The 19425-nt window shown below is 40.1% G+C and overlaps 1 protein-coding gene across 1 annotated transcript in view; it reads right to left on the bottom strand.

Moving 5' to 3' along the window:
* cfap91 (cilia and flagella associated protein 91) overlaps window positions 1-19425 on the bottom strand; it is a 94245-nt gene that overhangs the window by 62492 nt on the left and 12328 nt on the right. The window contains exons 3-4 of the mRNA XM_072585303.1: window positions 14689-14846; window positions 10677-10760 (exon numbers count right to left, since the gene is read on the bottom strand). Of these exons, the coding sequence (XP_072441404.1) occupies window positions 10677-10760; window positions 14689-14846 (242 nt within the window). The remainder of the gene's footprint in view (window positions 1-10676; window positions 10761-14688; window positions 14847-19425) is intronic.

Raw genomic sequence — 19425 nt, 5'->3', positions numbered from 1 at the left:
AAGGCAGGATGGGATAAGAATAGTGGAATGCTCTTACACCAATTAGGAGAGTAAGGTTAAGGCTGAAAGGTCATTATGGCGAGATGAGATAACACAAGTAATAAGCTGAAAATGTATTGCTGGAAAAGCGCAGCAGGTCAGGCAGCATCCAAGGAACAGGAGAAATCCTGAAGAAGGGCTGATGCCCAAAACGTCGATTCTCCTGTTCCTTGGATGCTGCCTGACCTGCTGCGCTTTTCCAGCAACACATTTTCAGCTCTGATCTCCAGCATCTGCAGTCCTCACTTTCTCCTCCAACACAAGTAATAAATCAAGTTTCTCTGTTAAGTGTTATAATGACAGGATTGGGACCATAAATATTTGGGACATGACAGTAAAATATCTAATTAATAGTTAGTAGAGTCAGCTTGAGGCAGGAGATTATTGTAATAGATGGAATAGCTAAATATCTCTCATGAAAGGTTAGTCTGGAATGGAAGTTCACTGTAGCAGAGTTAGCAATAAATATTTAACCGTGACATTAGAATAACATTAAGTAGAATGTACAACTAAAGAGATAATGGGAACTAATATCACTGGTTTATTGTGTAGCTAGAGTGAGGTACTTTGATTAATATAGTTGGACATGCTGATAAGCTAACAGAAACAAGATATAAAAATCCACGGACCCTGAGGTTCGTGGGCATTCGAGAATCTGCTTTCTCAGTGTCACGGTTTTTTGTTTGCAAATAAAAGACCTACTTCTTGAGGAACTCTCTGCGTCTCCTGGTGATTCTCTATATTTTCTCCACAACACCTCCATATATCTTTCCTTAGATAAAAGACCAAAACAGTTTCCCACATTGTAGGAGTGGTCTAACTAGTACCTTGTATAGTTTTAGCAAGACTTAAACATGTTTATATTCTATTATATTTGAAAGAAGGCCAACATTCCATTTGCCTACCCTATTACCCACTGACCTTATCATATGTTCCATTTATGTTTCATTTCAATTAATATCTGAAGATTTGTCTGAAAATGTAATCTGCTGTATACTGTATAGGGTAACATGGTGGCTCAGTGGTTAGCGCTGCTGCCTCACAGCGCCAGGGACCCAGATTCGATTCCAGCCTCAGGCAACTGTCTGTGTGGAGTTTGCACATTCTGTGTCTGTGTGGGTTTGTTCCAGTTTCCACCCACAATCCAAAGATGTACAGGTCAGATGAATTGGCCATGCTAAATTGCACATTGTGTTCAGGGATGTGTAGATTAGGTGTATTAGTCAGGAGTAAATGTAGAGTTATAGGATAGTGAAATGGGTCTGGATGGGTTACTGGGGAGATGATTTGGATGCGAGCATAAGAGGTACAGTTAGTAACTTTGCAGATGACACCAAAATTGGAGGTGTAGTGGACAGTGAATAGGGTTACCTCAGATTACAACAGGATCTTGATCAGATGGGCCAATGGGCTGAGAAGTGGCAGATGGAGATTAATTCAGATAAATGCGAGGTGCTGCATTTTGGGAAAGCAAATCTTAGCAGGACTTATACACTTAATGGTAAGGTCCTAGGGAGTGCTGCTGAACAAAGAGACCTTGGAGTGCAGGTTCATTGCTCCTTGAAAGTGGAGTCACAGGTAGATAGGATAGTGAAGAAGGCGTTTGGTATGCTTTCCTTTATTGGTCAGAGTATTGAGTACAGGAGTTGGGAGGTCATGTTGCGGCTGCACAGGACATTGGTTAGGCCACTGTTGGAATACTGCGTGCAATTCTGGTCTCCTTCCTATCGGAAAGTTGTTGTGAAACTTGAAAGGGTTCAGAAAAGATTTACAAGGATGTTGCCAGGGTTGGAGGATTTGAGCTACAGGGAGAGGCAGAACAGGCTGGGGCTGTTTTCCCTGGAGCGTCAGAGGCTGAGGGGCGACCTTATAGAGGTTTACAAAATTATGAGGGGAATGGATAGGATAAATAGACAAAGTATTTTCCCTGGGGTCGGGGAGTCCAGAACTAGAGGACATAGGTTTAGGGTGAGAGGGGAAAGATATAAAAGAGACCTATGGGGCAACTTTTTCATGCAGAGGGTGGTATGTGTATGGAATAAGCTGTCAAAGGATGTGGTGGAGGCTGGTACAATTGCAACATTTAAGAGGCATTTGGATGGATATATGAATAGGAAGGGTTTGGAGGGATATGGGCCGGGTGCTGGCAGGTGGGACTAGATTGGGTTGGGATATCTGGTCGGCATGGATGGGTTGGACCGAAGGGTCTGTTTCCATGCTGTACATCTCTATGACTCTAGAATCTCTACAGCGCAGAAGGAGGCCATTAGGCCCATTGAGCTTGTCCCAACCATCCAAAGAGCATCCCATCCACATCCAACCTCCTACCCTCTCCCTGTAGCCCTGCATTTACTATGGCTAATCCATCCAGTGTGTATATTCCTGGACACCATGGATAGATTTATCATGAACAATCCAGCTACCCTGCAGATCTTTTCGTTGTGTGAGGAAACCACAGCATCTGGATGAAACCCATGCAGACATGGGAAGAACTTGCAAACTCCACACAGACAGTTACCAAAGGCTGGAATTGAACCCAGGTCCCTGGCACTTTAAGGCAGCAGTGTTAACCACTGCACTAAGATAGGAGGTGTAGGTCATGCAACTCTGAGTCTGCTCTGCCATTCAGTATTATCTTGCATTCTACCTTTTTATGATTTATAAATGAGAACACAAAATCCTTCGATACAGCCATGCTCTGCAGTATTTTTCAATTTAAATAATATTCAGCTCCTCTATTTTTCTAGCCAAAGTAAATAACCTCACAATTTCTCACATTACATTTCATTTGCCAACTTGTTGCGCACTCAAACTGTCCACATTCCTTTGTAGGGTTGATGTCATCCTCATCATTTGCCTTCCTCACTATTTCTGTATCTTTTGAACAACCCTACCCCCACTAATTGTGAAACAATTCCCTTCACAGAAGGGCAGAGGCCTTAATTGTCTGCTTAAATGGGTCACTTGGGCTCTCTGTTGTTGGCAGATCTGCCATCTTCCCTGTCACAACATTAATAAAGCAAACTGCCAGTATTTCTCTGCCTCTCAGTCTCCAAATACCTCGTACAATTTTGCTCACAATCTCTGGGTTGTTAGTTCATTATCATAACCACATTACTATGCTTTGTCATTATGCTGGCTTCCTTTTTAAAATGGGACAAATATCAGTTCATTGTCAGACATTTCACTGGTTGGTGTTGATAATTGATAATCTATTAGATGTTTCTTTAAGTGATTAATAGAAACAGAATAAACATTTATGTTGTTTATCGTAATTTAGAGCAGAATCTTCTTAGCCTTGAAGGAGGTGGGCAATGACAAGCTAGTTAGAAAATACTGAGAGATTGGAAACATTAGCTTCTCAATGTAGAGAAAGAAAACAACTAAATTTCCCACCCAGGTTTTTACAGGAAGTTGAGAATCTCACTAGTGAGTGGAGAGAAGTCTATTTGCATTTTTTAATTATTCATATGGGGAGTACTAGCTCGGCTAGCATTTATTGCCCATCTCTAATTGCCCAGAAGGCAGTTAAGGGTTAACCACAACCAAAGATACTAGACAGCAACAATTCACAATATGAAAGTCTAACAGGTACCTGGTGGTTCCAGGTTGGACCAGATATTTTAGAAAAGTAAAGAATTACTAAAAGGAGGGAAAAATTAGAGTATGAGAGAAAATTAGTCAAACATATAAGAACAGATAGGAAATGATTTTTTCAGATATTTAAGAAAGAAGTTAATAAAATTAGTGTTGGTCCTATAGAAAACAGTCTCAGAAATTAGTAATGGAGGAGAAAAAGATGGCTGATGAATTGAACAAATATTATACATTGATCTTCACTACAGACAATACAAGTAACATCCTAGAAATAACTAAATCAGGAATTGAAAGGGATGGAGGAACACAACAAACTACAATTTCCAGGGAAGTTTTACTGAGTAAATTGTTGGAACTGTCCATTGAGAAGTCCCAGGGCCTTTTGGATTTCATCCTAGAGTCTGAAAAGAAGTAGCTAGTGAGATCTTTTCTGAAACTCATTCGATTAGGAAAATGGCTAACATGATTCCTTTAATGAAAAGAGGGGAAGTGGAAGAAATCAGGAGTCTGCAGGCCATTTAGCTCATTATTTGGCAGAGGGAAAATGTTTGAAGCTATTATGAAAGACATTACAACAGGGTAGTGGGTTGGTTAGCTTGGTTGGCTGGACAGCTGATTTGTGATGCCAAGTGACAACAAAATATGGGTCCAATTCCAGAACTGGGTGAGGTTACCATGAGGGATTCTTCTTCTCAACCTCTCTCCCACATGAGGTGTCAGGACCCTCAGGTTGAACCACCAGTCATCTCTCTGTAATGAAAGAGCACCTCTATGGACCAGTAGGATTATGTTGACTGTAACAGGGCACTGGTTATGTTCAAAGTAATCAGGTACAGCCAGCATGATTTTTCAAAGGTAAATCATGTTTAACTAATTTATTGGAACTCTTTGAAGTAGTGACTTCAAAGATAAAGTGGAACCAGTGAATATATTGTCTATAGATTTCCAGGAAACATGTACCACATCAAAGGTTTTTGTGGAAAATATAAGCTCATGGTGTTGAGGGTAACATATTGACATGGATACAAGATTGGTGAGCTAACAGGAAGCAGAGAAAAAGGTTAGGTTTGCAGGATGTTGCAAGTGGTGAGTTAAAGAGGTCAGTGCTGGGACCTCAATTATTTTCAATTTATATAAATGATTTGGATGAAGGGGCCGATGTGTTGGAAGCTGAATTTGCTAATGACACAAAGATAGGTAGGAAAGTGAGATATGACGAGGACATAAGGAGCTTACAAAGGGATATTATTAAGTTAAATGAGTGAGCAAGGATCTGACAAATGGGGTACAATGTAGGACAGATGAAATTGTCCATTTTGGTATATATTAAAAACAACATGCTATCTAATTGATGAGAGCTTGCCAAACCTTCAGATGCAGAGAGATCTGGGTATCCCAGTGCTTGAATCACAGAAGGTTGCAAGTACAGCAAGTAATCAGGAAATCAAATATCACATTATGTTTTATAGCAAGGGGGACTGAATGCAAGAATAGTGAAGTTATGCTTCAGGACATTGGTGAGGCCTCATCTGAATACTAAGTACTAGCGATTATACATACAGTAGGATGTTAATGGGTTGGAACCAGATCATTGAAGATTTACTAGACTTAATACCTGAATTGAGCAGCTTGCCTTAAGAAGAAAGGTGAGACAGGCTAGCCCTGTATCCTTCAAGTTTCGAAGGTCAGAGGTGACTTAAGTGAAATATATGAAATTCTGACAGGACTTGATTGAGTGGATATAACATAATGTTTCCTCTTGTTGGAGAATGCAGAACTAGGAGTCAGAGTTTAATAATAAGAGATTGCCTATTTAAGACAGAAATGAGGTAGGACATTTCATAGATGGTCTTTGGAATTCCCTTCCTCAAAAGGCAGTGAATGCAGAATCTTCAAATATTTGAGGCAGAGGAAGATAGATTCTTAATTACCACAAGGATAAAATGTTAACAGAGGTGTACAGGAATGTAGAGTTGACGTTAAAATCAAATAAGCCATGATCCTATTGAATGATGGGTTAAGCTCAAAGAACCGAGTGGCTGACTCTTATTTTTGTTTGTATGCTCATACAGTTCAGTTCACAGTATTTCTGCAAGCTTCCATCTTGGCCAGAATTCCATAACATCTCAGGACGCATTCTCTGGTAGTGACTGCCTATATCCTTCATCTTGGAGGTTAACTTTCGACATGCTCTAACCTCACTGCATCAAGACATATCTGCAGACTGTGGCCACTACACTGACCCGATGGCAATTTCAGACCAGGCTGGCTGATTTGTCTGGTGCCATTGTTTCCTCTGGCAGTCGTAAGGTCTGGCCCTCCTCTCAACCGCTCTATCCACCAGGACTTTTAGGTCCCTGCTAGCAAAGCAGAGTGCTAATTTCCCTTTCTCAACCATAATAATTGCTTTATAATTGCACAGTAGCATACTGTGAATGGCAGTTCCTGGCTTGTCACATCTGACCTGATAAGGTAAAAACAAGGACTGCAGACTCTAGATTAGAGTGGTGCTGGAAAAGCACAGCAGGTCAGGCAGCATCTGAGGAGCAGGAAAATCGACGTTTGGGCAAAAGCCCTTCATCAGGAATAGAGGACCTGATGCACAGATAAGATCAAACATTGTGCCAGCAGCATGAATTCTAGAAGGTCCCATCACCAATAAGTAGTTCTGTTGATGATGAATGTAAGATCCATGAGCAGTGTTCTAGGAGTGTGGTACATACATAATGAGTTGAACAATGCAGAGTTGTGTGAAATAACTTGTAGGAGATGACAAAGAGAAAACTCCCATAAAAACTCCCAAAATTGACAACTGGTTGTTATTTGGAAAAATTCAGCCCTTAGAATCTGCATTCACAGTGCCACTCTTCTTGCTCCAACTCAGTGCTCTGATTTTTGTTAAGTACCACAATGCAATCAAAATCCCAATTCCATCTTTACAGTGCTAATCCATAACCATTCAATGTTCCGTTTTGCTTTCATTGAATGGGAGTGTCATTTGTTGCCCATTGTTAGTTGTTCTTGAATGAGTGACTTGCTAGGCTATTTCAGAGGAAAGAGTTGAGTGTGTTGCTAGAAAAGCACAGCATCCGAGGAGCAGGAAAATTGATGTTTCGGGCTGAGGAATGAGCATTCCTGATATCTGATGAAAGGCTCTGGCCTGGAACTTAAATTTTCCTGCTTCTCGAATGCTACCTGACCTGCTGCACTTTTCCAGCAACACACTCTCAACTCTGATCTCCAGCATCTGCAGACCTCACCGTCTCCCATTTCAGAGGACAGTTAAGAGTTAACCACATTGCTGTGGATCTGGAGTCACATCCTTGCCAGATATGGTGAGGATAGCAGATTTCCTTCTCTAAAGGATGTGAGTGAATGAAATGAATTTTTGTGACAATTGATTGTGGCTAGTTTTTAATTCCATCTTTATTAATTCAAATTAATTCCACTAGCTCGCATGTTCCCAAAACAGTAGACTGGGTTTCTGGATTTCTCATTACCAATACAACACTACTTCCTGATAAGTCCCCTTTTCCAGATTCAAGTGCTCTGTTCCTCAATCTAATAAAATGCAGTGCTTCTCCTACAAATATGCCTCTCATGTCCTCCAGTCTATTTCCTGCCTACTGGCTGAAGTTTACAGTTATGTGACCGAGTTCCACTCCAAGCATAACTAGACTGGTTGTCTTCTTTACTCAGACCACACTTCTGGTATGCAACCAGACTTCCCACTTTAGTCCTTTCCTCCTATTTTTTTCCTCTCAGTCAGAAACACTCAATTCCTAGTCAGTTAGTGTCAGAATGTACTGTTTCTCCAAGCCATATACCCAAAATTCCTCATCTGTCCCATGATCTGTGTATTTGGACTCTAGAAACCTCCTACTCACATAGTGCATAATGACTCCGATCATGCCATAAAATTACTCAGCTGTGAACATGGTTGCTAATATTTAATTTTATTAAAAATCCTCTTGGTAGAACAGTGAAATGGAAAACATGGAAACAGGCCACAGTATAGAATGATGTCAACAGATCCTGGGAGATAATGTCAAGTTTTAAAAGTTTGCTGCAGCTGGGGGAAACTAAACCTTGAAGCTAACGCAGGGGTGCTATGTTTGCGATTAGAAGCAACAGGATATAATGGTAAGGAAAAACAGGACAACAATAAATGATGTGATTAAGTGAAGTTTGCATTGCTCACATGAACTTTTATTTGATACAAGGAGTCTATCATATAACAGCCAGAAAAACAAAAAGAGATCTGTTTAAGGCCATGAGGTACAGAAAACAAGAAACCAGAAAACTAAAACAAAGGGACAAAAGACACACACACACACAGAGGGGAGAGAGAGAGAGAGAGAGAGAGAGAGAGAGAGAGAGAGAGAGAGAGAGAGAGAGAGAGAGAGAGAAAAAAAAGCAGGATGCTTGATGATCAAAACCAAAGCTCCAAGAAGTGATTGCACTCTGCCAACTCTCAATACACATGTTTTGAGTCTAGCACATTGGCAAAATAGTTCAGTCATGAAACTAATGCAATCTGTTCTCATATTAGTAGAGACAAATAAAATAAATGTCTACACTGCTGCACGTGAGCTTTAAAGGCATCAGACATTCGGGCTGAGTAAGTGAAAAAGTCTATAGCTTTAAAACTTGCCTTTAAACATTTAGACTAAAACGTAATGCTGAATTATAGAACACATTTACTGCACTAGAAAATAGTCAGGCAGGAAGGCTCAGAAAAAGCAGGGAACTTAGTGAATGCAGAAGATAGGGACATTTGGGCTCACCAAGTGATAACAGGATGCTGTAAGGCATTTAAGAACATTTGCCTTAGCATCAGTGCATCTGTGTGAACAGGACACCAAGTGATAACATTCACAGCCATTTCCTTGTGAAATTAATAACAGCGTTCGATTCTGACCCTGAAACAAAACTCAGTACTATTAAAAGCTTTGTAATTAACGGCCAGAGACTGCCAATTATAATGGATTCTTATTACCCCTTGCAAGCGGGGTAGACACAGAGAGAAAAAAAACTTTGCTGTTACAAGACCCTAACTTGAGAGTTCATCAGGACACTAGAGAGAGAGAGAGAGAGAGAGAGAGAGAGAGAGAGAGAGAGAGAGAGAGAGAGAGAGAAAAAGAGACCATTTTAGTGCTGAGGCTGTTGGAACCAGTAGAAAATTAACTCTTAGTGCTTATCTGCTATGGACTGAATTTAATTGCATGTTGGGACTTTATGATGATATTAAGTAGTCATTACGTGTTATTAAAATACCAACTCTGTGAAAGGTAATAGTGATGAAGCTTTAACTTACTTGCTGTTCTTGCTGATCACTTTACAGACCTTACAGACTGCCCCACTGTCAATTCTAACTAATCAGATTTTATGTCTTATTTGAATTTGAATCACAACTCTGAAAAGAAAGCATGTTTATTTCAAAGACTAACAAGCTAGTTTAGATTAGATTAGATTCCCTACAGTGTGGAAACAGGCCTTTCGGCCCAAGTAGTCCACACCGACCCTCCGAAGAGTAACCCACCCGGACCCATTTCCCTCTGACTAATGCATCTAACACTATGGGCAATTTAGCATGGCCAATTCACCTTACCTGCACATCTTTTGGACTGTGGGAGGAAACCAGAGTACCCAGAGGAAACCCGAGCAGAGAATGTGCAAACTTCACACAAACAGTTGCCCGAGGCTGGAATTGAACCTGGGACCCTGTGCTGTGAGGCAGCAGTGCTAACCACTGAGCCACCATGCAACCTTCTGGTAACATCTCAGCTTCAGGTACAGAATGATTCAGTGCTTAGACAGCAGGAGTCTGCTCCTAGCTTAGAAATTATTCTAAGCCTAACATTGAAGAGATTCTGGCACAATGTGTCAGGAAGCCATTTTATGATCAAAAGTTTGCCCTCCTTGCTAAGGAGCCATTTTGTAAAACAATTGTATCTGACGTGGGAGCTGTGCAAGGTCACCTTATAAACTCTCCAATTAACTCAGACAGGTACCTCTTTATGATAGGAGTTTCTCTCGCTAGAAGGCGCCTAACTTGGCTGGGTATGTTTTTCCCACCTGATAAATGGCTGAGGGCCTGTAGGAATGATTAGTCAAGCATATACAGACCTGTCAATTAACTTTTCTTCCTTACAAATTATTGTCTTTTACTGTTATCTGTCTAATTAAGAATATGCAATGTTTTTGTAAACTTGTGTATAAAGGAAGCCACTTTGTATCCTGCTGGAGTACATGAAGAGCTGGTACCCTACTCTCCTAGGTTATTAGAACCTAGTTAGTTTAGCTTATAGGTATCAGTGTTATGTTGTAACATTGATGCTATTGGTAAATAAATGGGATAACTAAAATTAAACTAAACTGAAAGAGTTTTTTTTATTCCAGACATCCAAAGAGTATGATCTCCGAGACGAACCAAGACAGAGGCTAGCAGGTCTGAGTCCATTAGTGATTCCCTAGGCTTTCTCAAATCTCTACTTTCACATAAGTAATTAGAACTTCTGCTATTTAAGATGGAGGTAGAGGTAATAATTTGACAGCAAACAATCAAATCACATTAATTTCTGCTCCACTCACTATACTGGAAAGCCTGTACAAAGCAAAAGCAACATTGTACAATGCAAAAATAACATTGCACAATGCCTAAAGCCTGTTTGGAACACACAGAGTCATTAAAATCCTATTCTACAAAAGACTTTCAACATTGCTGTGAAACTAAAGCATTTTGATACATTCGCTGGACAGTGAAAAATATATGCAAGTGGTAATACTAGTTAGCTCAGTTCATTATAGTAAATAGAATACATTGCTGTGCTTTTATAACAAAGGCATACTTGCATAACAAACTATTAGGGGTGCAGTAAAAGATTTGGATTATCCAATACTGTAATTGAAATGGTATAGTACTGGACACCTATATGAGACAGTTCAAATTCATATTATTCCTAATGCAAATTAAGCATCATGAGAAAAAAAAAGGATGTTCTTCATTTTATATTCATGCTGTTTGTCGATTAACTTACCTTGTGAAATACTTATACCGGTTTTTACCGCTAACTTGTGGATCTTGCTCTATTTGTAATTGCATTTTAAGAGACGGGTCATGCCTGAGAAGAAAAGGAAATATGCGTGTGATGGGTTTGAAAGAGTTTCTGGCTGTGATAGACAAAAACGTAAAATACAAACATTCTCTAAATGTCGCTGAGTATCAACGTACTTATTAATAATTCTTGTTGAAACACTTTGCTGACCCCCTAAAACAATATTCATGTTGAATTGCCATTAGTTTTCTCTGAACTGCATAAGAGCTGAAAAATGTGCTGCTGGAAAAGCGCAGCAGGTCAGGCAGCATCCAAGGAATAGGAGAATCGACGTTTCGGGCTTAAGCCCTTCTTCTGAACTGCATAACCTTGCTTCATATTGTATCTTTACAAGGCAACACAAAGGAGACTTTCATGCTATAAACTTGACTTACATTCAAACCTAGGTCCAATGAAGGAAAGTGTGCTTTTCCACTCCTCCAGCACAAATCTCCCCTAATTTTCTTTGCTGTATGTTTCAATTGATATTTTGAAAATTGCAGTCTTATCAACATGAAAGTAACTGGCTATGCCGAGATTTATACTGAACAATTTGACAAACCTTACTTGACACATTCTCCTAATCGCCCATTGTAACTTCATAAGAATAACAGAAGAATTCCCAAAGAAATTCAGTTAATGGTTAAAAACAGGTCATTAAATGGAGGCTATTTAATGGGAGGGCAGGGTATTGCTGCAGGTGGTCTGCCAATCTTTGCCAGTGTCACAGCGAGAGATCGGGAAAACGATGCAGAAACTGCTTCCAATTGTTTTCAGCCAATTCTTTAACTACACCAATATTAAATTAGATTAGATTAGATTCCCTACAATAAGGGCATTGTTATTGACAATTTATAAAATTATCACAATTAAAAAACTTAAATTAACAAATAGGATTCAAAAATAATAGCCAGTATTTAATGCTTTCAACTAAGGAGAGTTTGGAGGTGGGGCCATTTCCTTGGGGTTGGGAGAGGAATCTGTTACTTGAGGTTGGTGGAGAGGAGGAGGAAGTTCCAAGGCATCTTTCCCCATTGTGTTGCTGCTGCCGGTTGAGGATCAAGTGGGCAATTAATTAACAGCAACTTAAAGGCTTCACCCTTCAACAGCATTCAACCAGCCCTGGCAGAGGAGTTATTAGCAGAGCTGAAAAAGCAAGCCAGCAGGCTCTAGGTTGCAGAAAGGGTTGCTGTAACACTGCCAAAGATTGACAGACCATCTGCAGGAACGTCCCACCCTCCCCTTTAATGGTTCCTTTTCTCCTGTATCTGTGGCCTAGGCTTCCTTACTGATTTAGGGTCTCTGATAGTTGCACTGCCAACAGCTTTTGCTTGCACTTCGTGAAATGGACACTGGTGACATCTGATTGGCTAGCAGGATTTAGCGATTGAACGTCTGCCCCCAGTTGATCGAAAGAAGGCCACTTTTGCCTCAAGGGCACATAATTCTGCAGACCTTTCCGCAGGGAGATGGTGCGAGGACCTTGTTGCTTCTCCAGCCAGCTGGTGAGACCATATCACCTGCAATACAGTAAAGACTGCTCACATTGACCAGGAGACCACAAGAAATGGGAGCAGAAGTTGGCCATTCAGCTCATTGAGTGTGCTCCACCTTTCAAATTAGATCATAATTAATCCAGTAAGCCTCAACTCCACTTTCTTGCCTTTTCCCCATAACCCTCGATTCCCTTTCTGATTAAAAATCTTTCTATTTCAGCCTGGAAAATACTTAAATACGCAGCCTCTATGATAAAGAAATGCACAGATTAATTTTATATGAGGTGACCGCTTATTCAGATTATGCCCTCTCATCCTAGAATCTCCCACAAGGTGAAACAACCACGCTGCATCGACCTTGTAAAGTAGCCTAAGAATGCCTTTTATGTCTCTCTCAGTCTTGTAAACTCCAGTGAGTACAGCCTACTCAACATCTCCTCCTAGGCCAATTCCTCAAGACCTGGGATCAATCAAGTGAAACTTCTCTGAACGGAGTCCAAAGCCTTAATATTGATTTCCACAGATAAGGAGTCAAAACTATTCATAGTATTCTAGGCATAGTCTAACTAGACTCTAGTATATTTTTAGCGAGACTTGCCTATTTTTATATTTTATTCTCTTAAAAATAAAGACTGACATTCTATTTATAGTGCAGCTTTCTGCAGAGTTTCTTCACATATAATATTCAGCTCTGTTATTCTTTCTGACAAAATGCATAACCCCACATTGTTTTCCATTTGCCAAGTTTTTTGCCCACTTGCATAACTGTATCATTAACCCTCTGCAGACTCTTTGTCATCCTCATCATTTGCTTTACCACCTAATGTTCAGTCATCTGCAAATTTCACTTTCCTCATCTAAGTCATAAATATATATTCCATATAATTATAGCACCAGTACTAATGTCTCTGGCACTCTACTAGGTACAGGTGGCCAACCTTAAAATGGCATCCTAAGTCTAAGTCCCTTTTGTCTATCAGTTAGCCAATATTCTAACCATGCTAATATACCAACTCCAATGGAAGGGTTGTTACCTTATTACGTAGCCTAGTATGTGGTATTTGATCATGTGTCCTCTGGAAATCCAAATAATATACTACATCCAATGCTTCCCTTTATCTATCTTCTGTTTTCTCTTCAGAACATATCTAATAATTTTTTTTAGGTATGATTTCTCTTCCACAAAGCCATATAAAATCTGTTTGATTGTATTATTTTTAAATGCTTTGATATCACATCCTTTATATTAAGGCTCTAACATTTTCCCAATAGCACATGTTGAGCTAACTGCCCTATTGTTACCTGCTATTGGTCTCTCTCCCTTTTTGAATAAAGGTGTCACGGTGGCACGGTGGCACAGTGGTTAGCACTGCTGCCTCACAGCGCCAGAGACCTGGGTTCAATTCCCACCTCAGGCAACTGACTGTGTGGAGTTTGCACATTCTCCCCGTGTCTGCGTGGGTTTCCTCCGGGTGCTCCGGTTTCCTCCCACAGTCACAAAGATGTGCAGGTCAGGTGAATTGGCCATGCTAAATTGCCCGTAGTGTTAGGTAAGGGGTAGATGTAGGGGTATGGGTGGGTTGCGCTTCGGCGGGGCGGTGTGGACTTGTTGGGCCGAAGGGCCTGTTTCCACACTAAGTAATCTAATCTAAAATTGGCAGTTTTCTAATCCATCCACACTTTTCCAGAACCGAAGGACTGGAAGATTACTACCAGTGTTTTGGCTATCACTGTAGCTACTTCTTTTAATATCGTAGAATACTAATCATGTCTAGCGGACTTATCAGTCTTTAGCCTCCATTAGTTTCCTACTATGTTTTCTTCTGATACTTCTTGCATCTATATCCTTTCCCTCTTTGCCCTTGGATTATTTAGTATTTTTGGAATGCTCTTAGTGTCTTCTGAAGTCAGAGTTGATGTGTTTTTCAACTTCTCTGCCATTTATTGGTTTCCCATTATTATTTTGCCAGCCTCATTCTCGAAGGAGCCTATGTTCACTACTCCCTCTCAAACTGAATGCTAAATTGTACCATGTCATGGCCATCGTTCTCCAGAAACATTTTTACTCCAGGATCATTCATTGAACCTGCCACATTACACATCACCTGATCGAAAATAGATCCAAAATCCCTGGATGAATCTAAAACATACGGTTCTAAGAAACTATTCAAAATAACTATGAATTTTTCCTCATGGCTGCCTCTGCCAATCTAACTTTCCTAATTTACTTGAAGACTAAAGTCAGCCATGAATAACATAACCTTTGTAATATGGCCTCATTATCGGATTTATTCTCTGTCCTACAGTATAGCTTTGAATAAGCCTTTCTTCAAGAGTTAAAATTTTTCAAACAGGTAGCCAAAGCAAGAAATGCTGTTTATAATAAGTAAAACTCAAACATATTTAAAGTTTACATGTAATTGACTATTTAGATAATTTAGAAATAACACAGCAATTACATTGCCAGTTGCTTGATGGCTTCTTGTTTTTTCTCTCCATATCCTCTCCAGCGTTGATCAACAAATTTTGGGACGGGGTCATTGCAATCCAGCTGAATGGTGTAGCTTGGAAAACGTTCCAAATTACTGAACATGGTCTTATAGTCAGGCACCTTCTTCTGCACGATTGAAAGAAATGTACAGAATTTGTCATACTTGGTCACAGACAACTATTCAAAGCACATTAACTTATATAAATGAATACGACAATACAATAATGTCACTTCATATAAAAGTAAATTATGAAAAGCCAATGTAGTAAGCATTCCTGCACTTCAATCTCCATATTTGAAAAACATACTGTTCACTTTAATGGCAGTAAATTTTACGTAAGTAAATATCAGTAAGTAATGATTTGCCACTGATTCGATCATTTAGCAGCTCACTACTTCTTCAAAATTATTTTATTTGCCAAATGGTATTTCAGTCACTTTATAAGCTCCTGGTCTCCTATGCAGCATGGTGGCTCAGTGGTTAGCACTGTTGTCTCACAGTGCCAGGGACCTGGGTTTGATTCCACCCTAGGGCGACTGGCTATGTGCAGTTTGCACATTCTCCCTGTGTCTGCGTGGGGATGCTCTGGTTTCCTCCCACGTCTGAAGATATGCAGGTTAGGTGGATTGGTTATGCTAAATTGCCCAGTGTCCCAGCATGTGCAAGTCAAGTGGATTAGCCTTTGGAAATGCAAGGTTACAGGGATAGGGTAGTGGAGTGGGTTTGGATGAACTCAATGGCCGAATAGCCGCTTCCACACCGCAAGGATTCTACAAAAGGTATACCTATATTTCTGCAGAAAATTTTATCAAATTTGCTTTGACTTCTTGATATGATAATAATTTATGGCATTACCTAAAAGCATGACATTTAAGCATATTTTCAAAAATAACCATAAATCTCAAAAAATATAGTCACAATTTACAGTTTGTGAAAGTCAAAATCTAAAGTTTTGAAGGTACATCTATACAAAAACATATGTATTATATGTGAATTGAATAAAAGAAATGGTTCCCTTTTTGGCAAATTTCAGAAAAACTCCACTGGCATAGTCAAAACAAAAGTAAACAGTGGTGTCAGTGGTGTCATGAACTATAGCAACAACATGAGGAGGATATTCCTAAAATTGTCAATAAAATATTATTACAAGATTTCCACCAACGCAAATTTCGAAATTGCATTTTCTGAAACAGGTGTTACTTTGTGTGCAATGGCAGATTTCAACAAGGATTTCACTTTTGATTGACAGAGAGAAAAAGCATGTCAAACCACAGCCAATAATTATAATGTTCACAAGCACAGCAGGCCACTTAGGATATCTAGAGAGACAAAGAGAACTGGAGTTGCACCAGAATGTTGAGAAGTAACAGAGCAATTTACACGGACCAAAGCCATGAAATTCACAAATACTGCTAAGGATTAGAAAATAAAAGGTCTTTAATACAAAGTTAAGACTGTAGAGAAAGGTTTGCAAATAACTTTGAAAGGGGTGGCACTAGCAGTCACTGTCTTCTCAAGCACCTCAGTAACAGCTATTCAGTGTCATAAACAATTTAGTTACATTGTTAGATGGACTAAATGAAGCCATAAGTGTCCTTACAGAGGCTGAGATACTGCTAGAAACATGACTCATCTTCACATACCCAGAATTACAGGTCCCAAGGTAAAATTAGTGAGACCCTTATTGGGTCTAAAAGACCCCCACCATCCTTTGATGAGTACACCTGTCACATTTCCTGTTTGAGTCAGTATAGCAGAAAAAGCTGGTACATTGTTAACATACTATTAGGTGCAAGCAAAGGTCAGAGGCTGTGATGTTTGCTGATGATTTCACATTGTCCAGAGCCATTTGCGATTCCTCCGATACTGAAGCGCCCTTGTCCAAAAAGATTAGATTCCCTACAGTATGGAAAAAACAATGACTGCAGATGCTGGAAGCCAGATTCTGGATTAGAGTGGTGCTGGAAAAGCTCAGTAGTTCAGGCAGCATCCGAGGAGCAGTAAAATTCCTGATGAAGGGCTTTTGCCCGAAACGTCGACTTTCCAGCACCACTCTAATCCAGAATCCCTACAGTATGGAAACAGGCCATTTGCCCCAACAAGTCCATTTAGATTTAGATTTGGACTGATAAGTGGAAACTTACATTGAAATCACATAAGTGCCAGACAATTAATATTGAGAGAATCCACCATCACCGCTTGACATTCAATATCATTAGCATTACCGAATCCCCAATTATCAACATCTTGGGGGTTATCACTGACTGGAAAGTCAACTGTACCAGCTGGCTGTCAGCTCAGTTTTTTGGATAGCTGGTTTGCAATGAAGAATGATGCCAGCAGTGTGGGTTCAATTCTTCCACTGGCTGAGGTCACCACTGAGGGTCAGCCTTCTCAACCTCATCCCATATCCAAAGTGACCCTCAGGTTAAACACTCCAGCGTAATCAGTCTGTAATGAAAAAACAACCTCTGGCCCTCTGTGACTATGGCAACTTTCACTTTTCAGAGAAGTTCAATGAAAGAGGGTATGTAAGAAGCAGCATTAGGCAAATGTGAAAATGAGATATCAACCTGTTGAAGATACAGCACAGGACCACTTGCATACCAAACATAGGCAGCAAGTGACAGACAGAGGTAAATGATTCCACAACCAGTAGATAATCTGCAATCCAGTCACATCCAGACATGAATGGAGATGGACAATTAAACAATTCACTGGAAGACAACATCCACAAATATGGGGGAGGCTGGGATATCAGTGCAAGAGATAATGTAACATGAGATTTGAACATGCACACAGCCCAAAGATTCCAGTGATTTTTCGCTCCATTGAAATCAGGTCATTTCAAACAGGAAAGGAAATTAAGGATAAACCAGATATACTATATACATGGAAGGACTGTAGGCTGCATCAGGCTGTGGAATTCCTTTGTCTATGGCCTCCCGTCCCTCATCTATCACTACACCCAATACATTTTTATTTCTAGCAAAAGTCCATTTGTCCTCCATCACTGTTGTTATCTGTTGCTGCAAGTCATACAGGACTGCTCAGCTCCTTTGATTGGCACGCCCTCAATGTCAACAATTAGACCGGTGGTCCCATAATAATAAACCTGAAGCATTTGCATCTATCTTCAGCCAGAAGTGCCAAGTGGATAATCCACCTTGGGCTCCAATTGAGGTCTGCAACATTACAGATGCCAGTCTTCAGCCAATTCGATTTATTCAATGTGATATCAAGAAACACCTGGAGGACAGGATTGCAACGGCTATGGACCCTGTTAATACTCTAGCAATAGTACTAATGACTTGTGTTCCAGAATCTGCCATACCCCTAGCCTTACTGTTCCAGCATTGCTACGACACTGGTATCCACCCAGCAATGTGGAAAATTGCCCAGATATGTCCTGTAAACAAAAAAAAAGTCCAACCTGGCCAAAGACCCATTACCCATGGTAAGAAGAATTAAACAGTTGAATACTTTTTGAATGTAGAAAGAATGCAGAAAACTACAGAACAGAGAGATTCAAGAGTCCTTGCCCATGAAGCATAAAAAGCTATCATACAAATTCACCAGATAATAGGGAAGGCAAAAAGTAATTCACAGAGAATGAATACAAAACTAGTAAGTGCTTGCAAAAAATATACAAGGCTCTAGTCAAACCACAACTGCAAAGAGTCTTGGGTCCATTACCAAAAGAGAGGTATACTGGCACTGGGGCAGTTCAGAGAAGGTTCACAAGGTTGAAACCAGGTGTGAAGACACTCTCTTGAGGTAATGAGGAGAGATTGAGTAGGTTGACCTGTACTCATTGAAATGTAGGAAAAACAGAGGCAACCTTATTGAAATATACAAGATTTTTAAGAGGACTTGACTGGTTAGATGTAGAAAAGTTATTTCTCCTTATGGGAAAGTCTGGGAGCAGAGCGCATAATCTCAGAGTAAGGGGTCATACATTTAAGACAGAAAAGAAGAATTTCTTCTTTCAGTAAATAGTGAATCTTTATTGCAGAAGCTGGGTCATTAAGTATATTTAAGGTAAGCCTTGGCAGATTTGTAACTAGTTAAGGGTTATCGACAAAAGACAGGGAAATAGATGTGAGAATTATCAAGTCAGCCATAATTTCACTGAAGGGCAGCGTGAACTCGATGGACTGAATGGCCTGCTTCTGCTCCAGCTCCTACACCTTATTATCTTAATTGATCTACTCTTAATGATCATTAACTTGAGGATGGGATCATTGATTATACAATCAAGCAGCACTTGCTTAACAAAAGCGGTTCACTGACTTTTACTTTGGGTACCACCAGGACAACCTTACCCCTAACCTCAGTACAGCCCTGGTTCAACATAGACTGAATTGAGGTGAGAGTGACTGCCTGTGAAATCAAGGCACCACTTGATTGAGTGTAGCATCACGGATCCCTAGCAAAACCACACTCAATAGGAATCTGGGCAAACTCTACAAGTTGGAGTCAAACCTGACAGAAACAAAGATGGTTGTAGTAGTTGGAGGTCAGTCATCTTAGCTCCATCTCATTTCTGCAGGCATTCCTCAGGATAGTGTCCTAGGCACGACTGTTTTTTTTTCTGTTTCATCAATGAAATTCCTGCCATCAGAAGATCAGACAGTTGGATATTCGCTGATGATCCCACAATGTCCAACACTATTTGTGACTCCTCAGATACAAAGCAATCCA

This window comes from Chiloscyllium punctatum, chromosome 15 (assembly GCF_047496795.1).
Source record: "Chiloscyllium punctatum isolate Juve2018m chromosome 15, sChiPun1.3, whole genome shotgun sequence".
NCBI classification, from domain to species: domain Eukaryota; kingdom Metazoa; phylum Chordata; class Chondrichthyes; order Orectolobiformes; family Hemiscylliidae; genus Chiloscyllium; species Chiloscyllium punctatum.
This window is presented reverse-complemented; position numbering and strand designations above follow the sequence as displayed.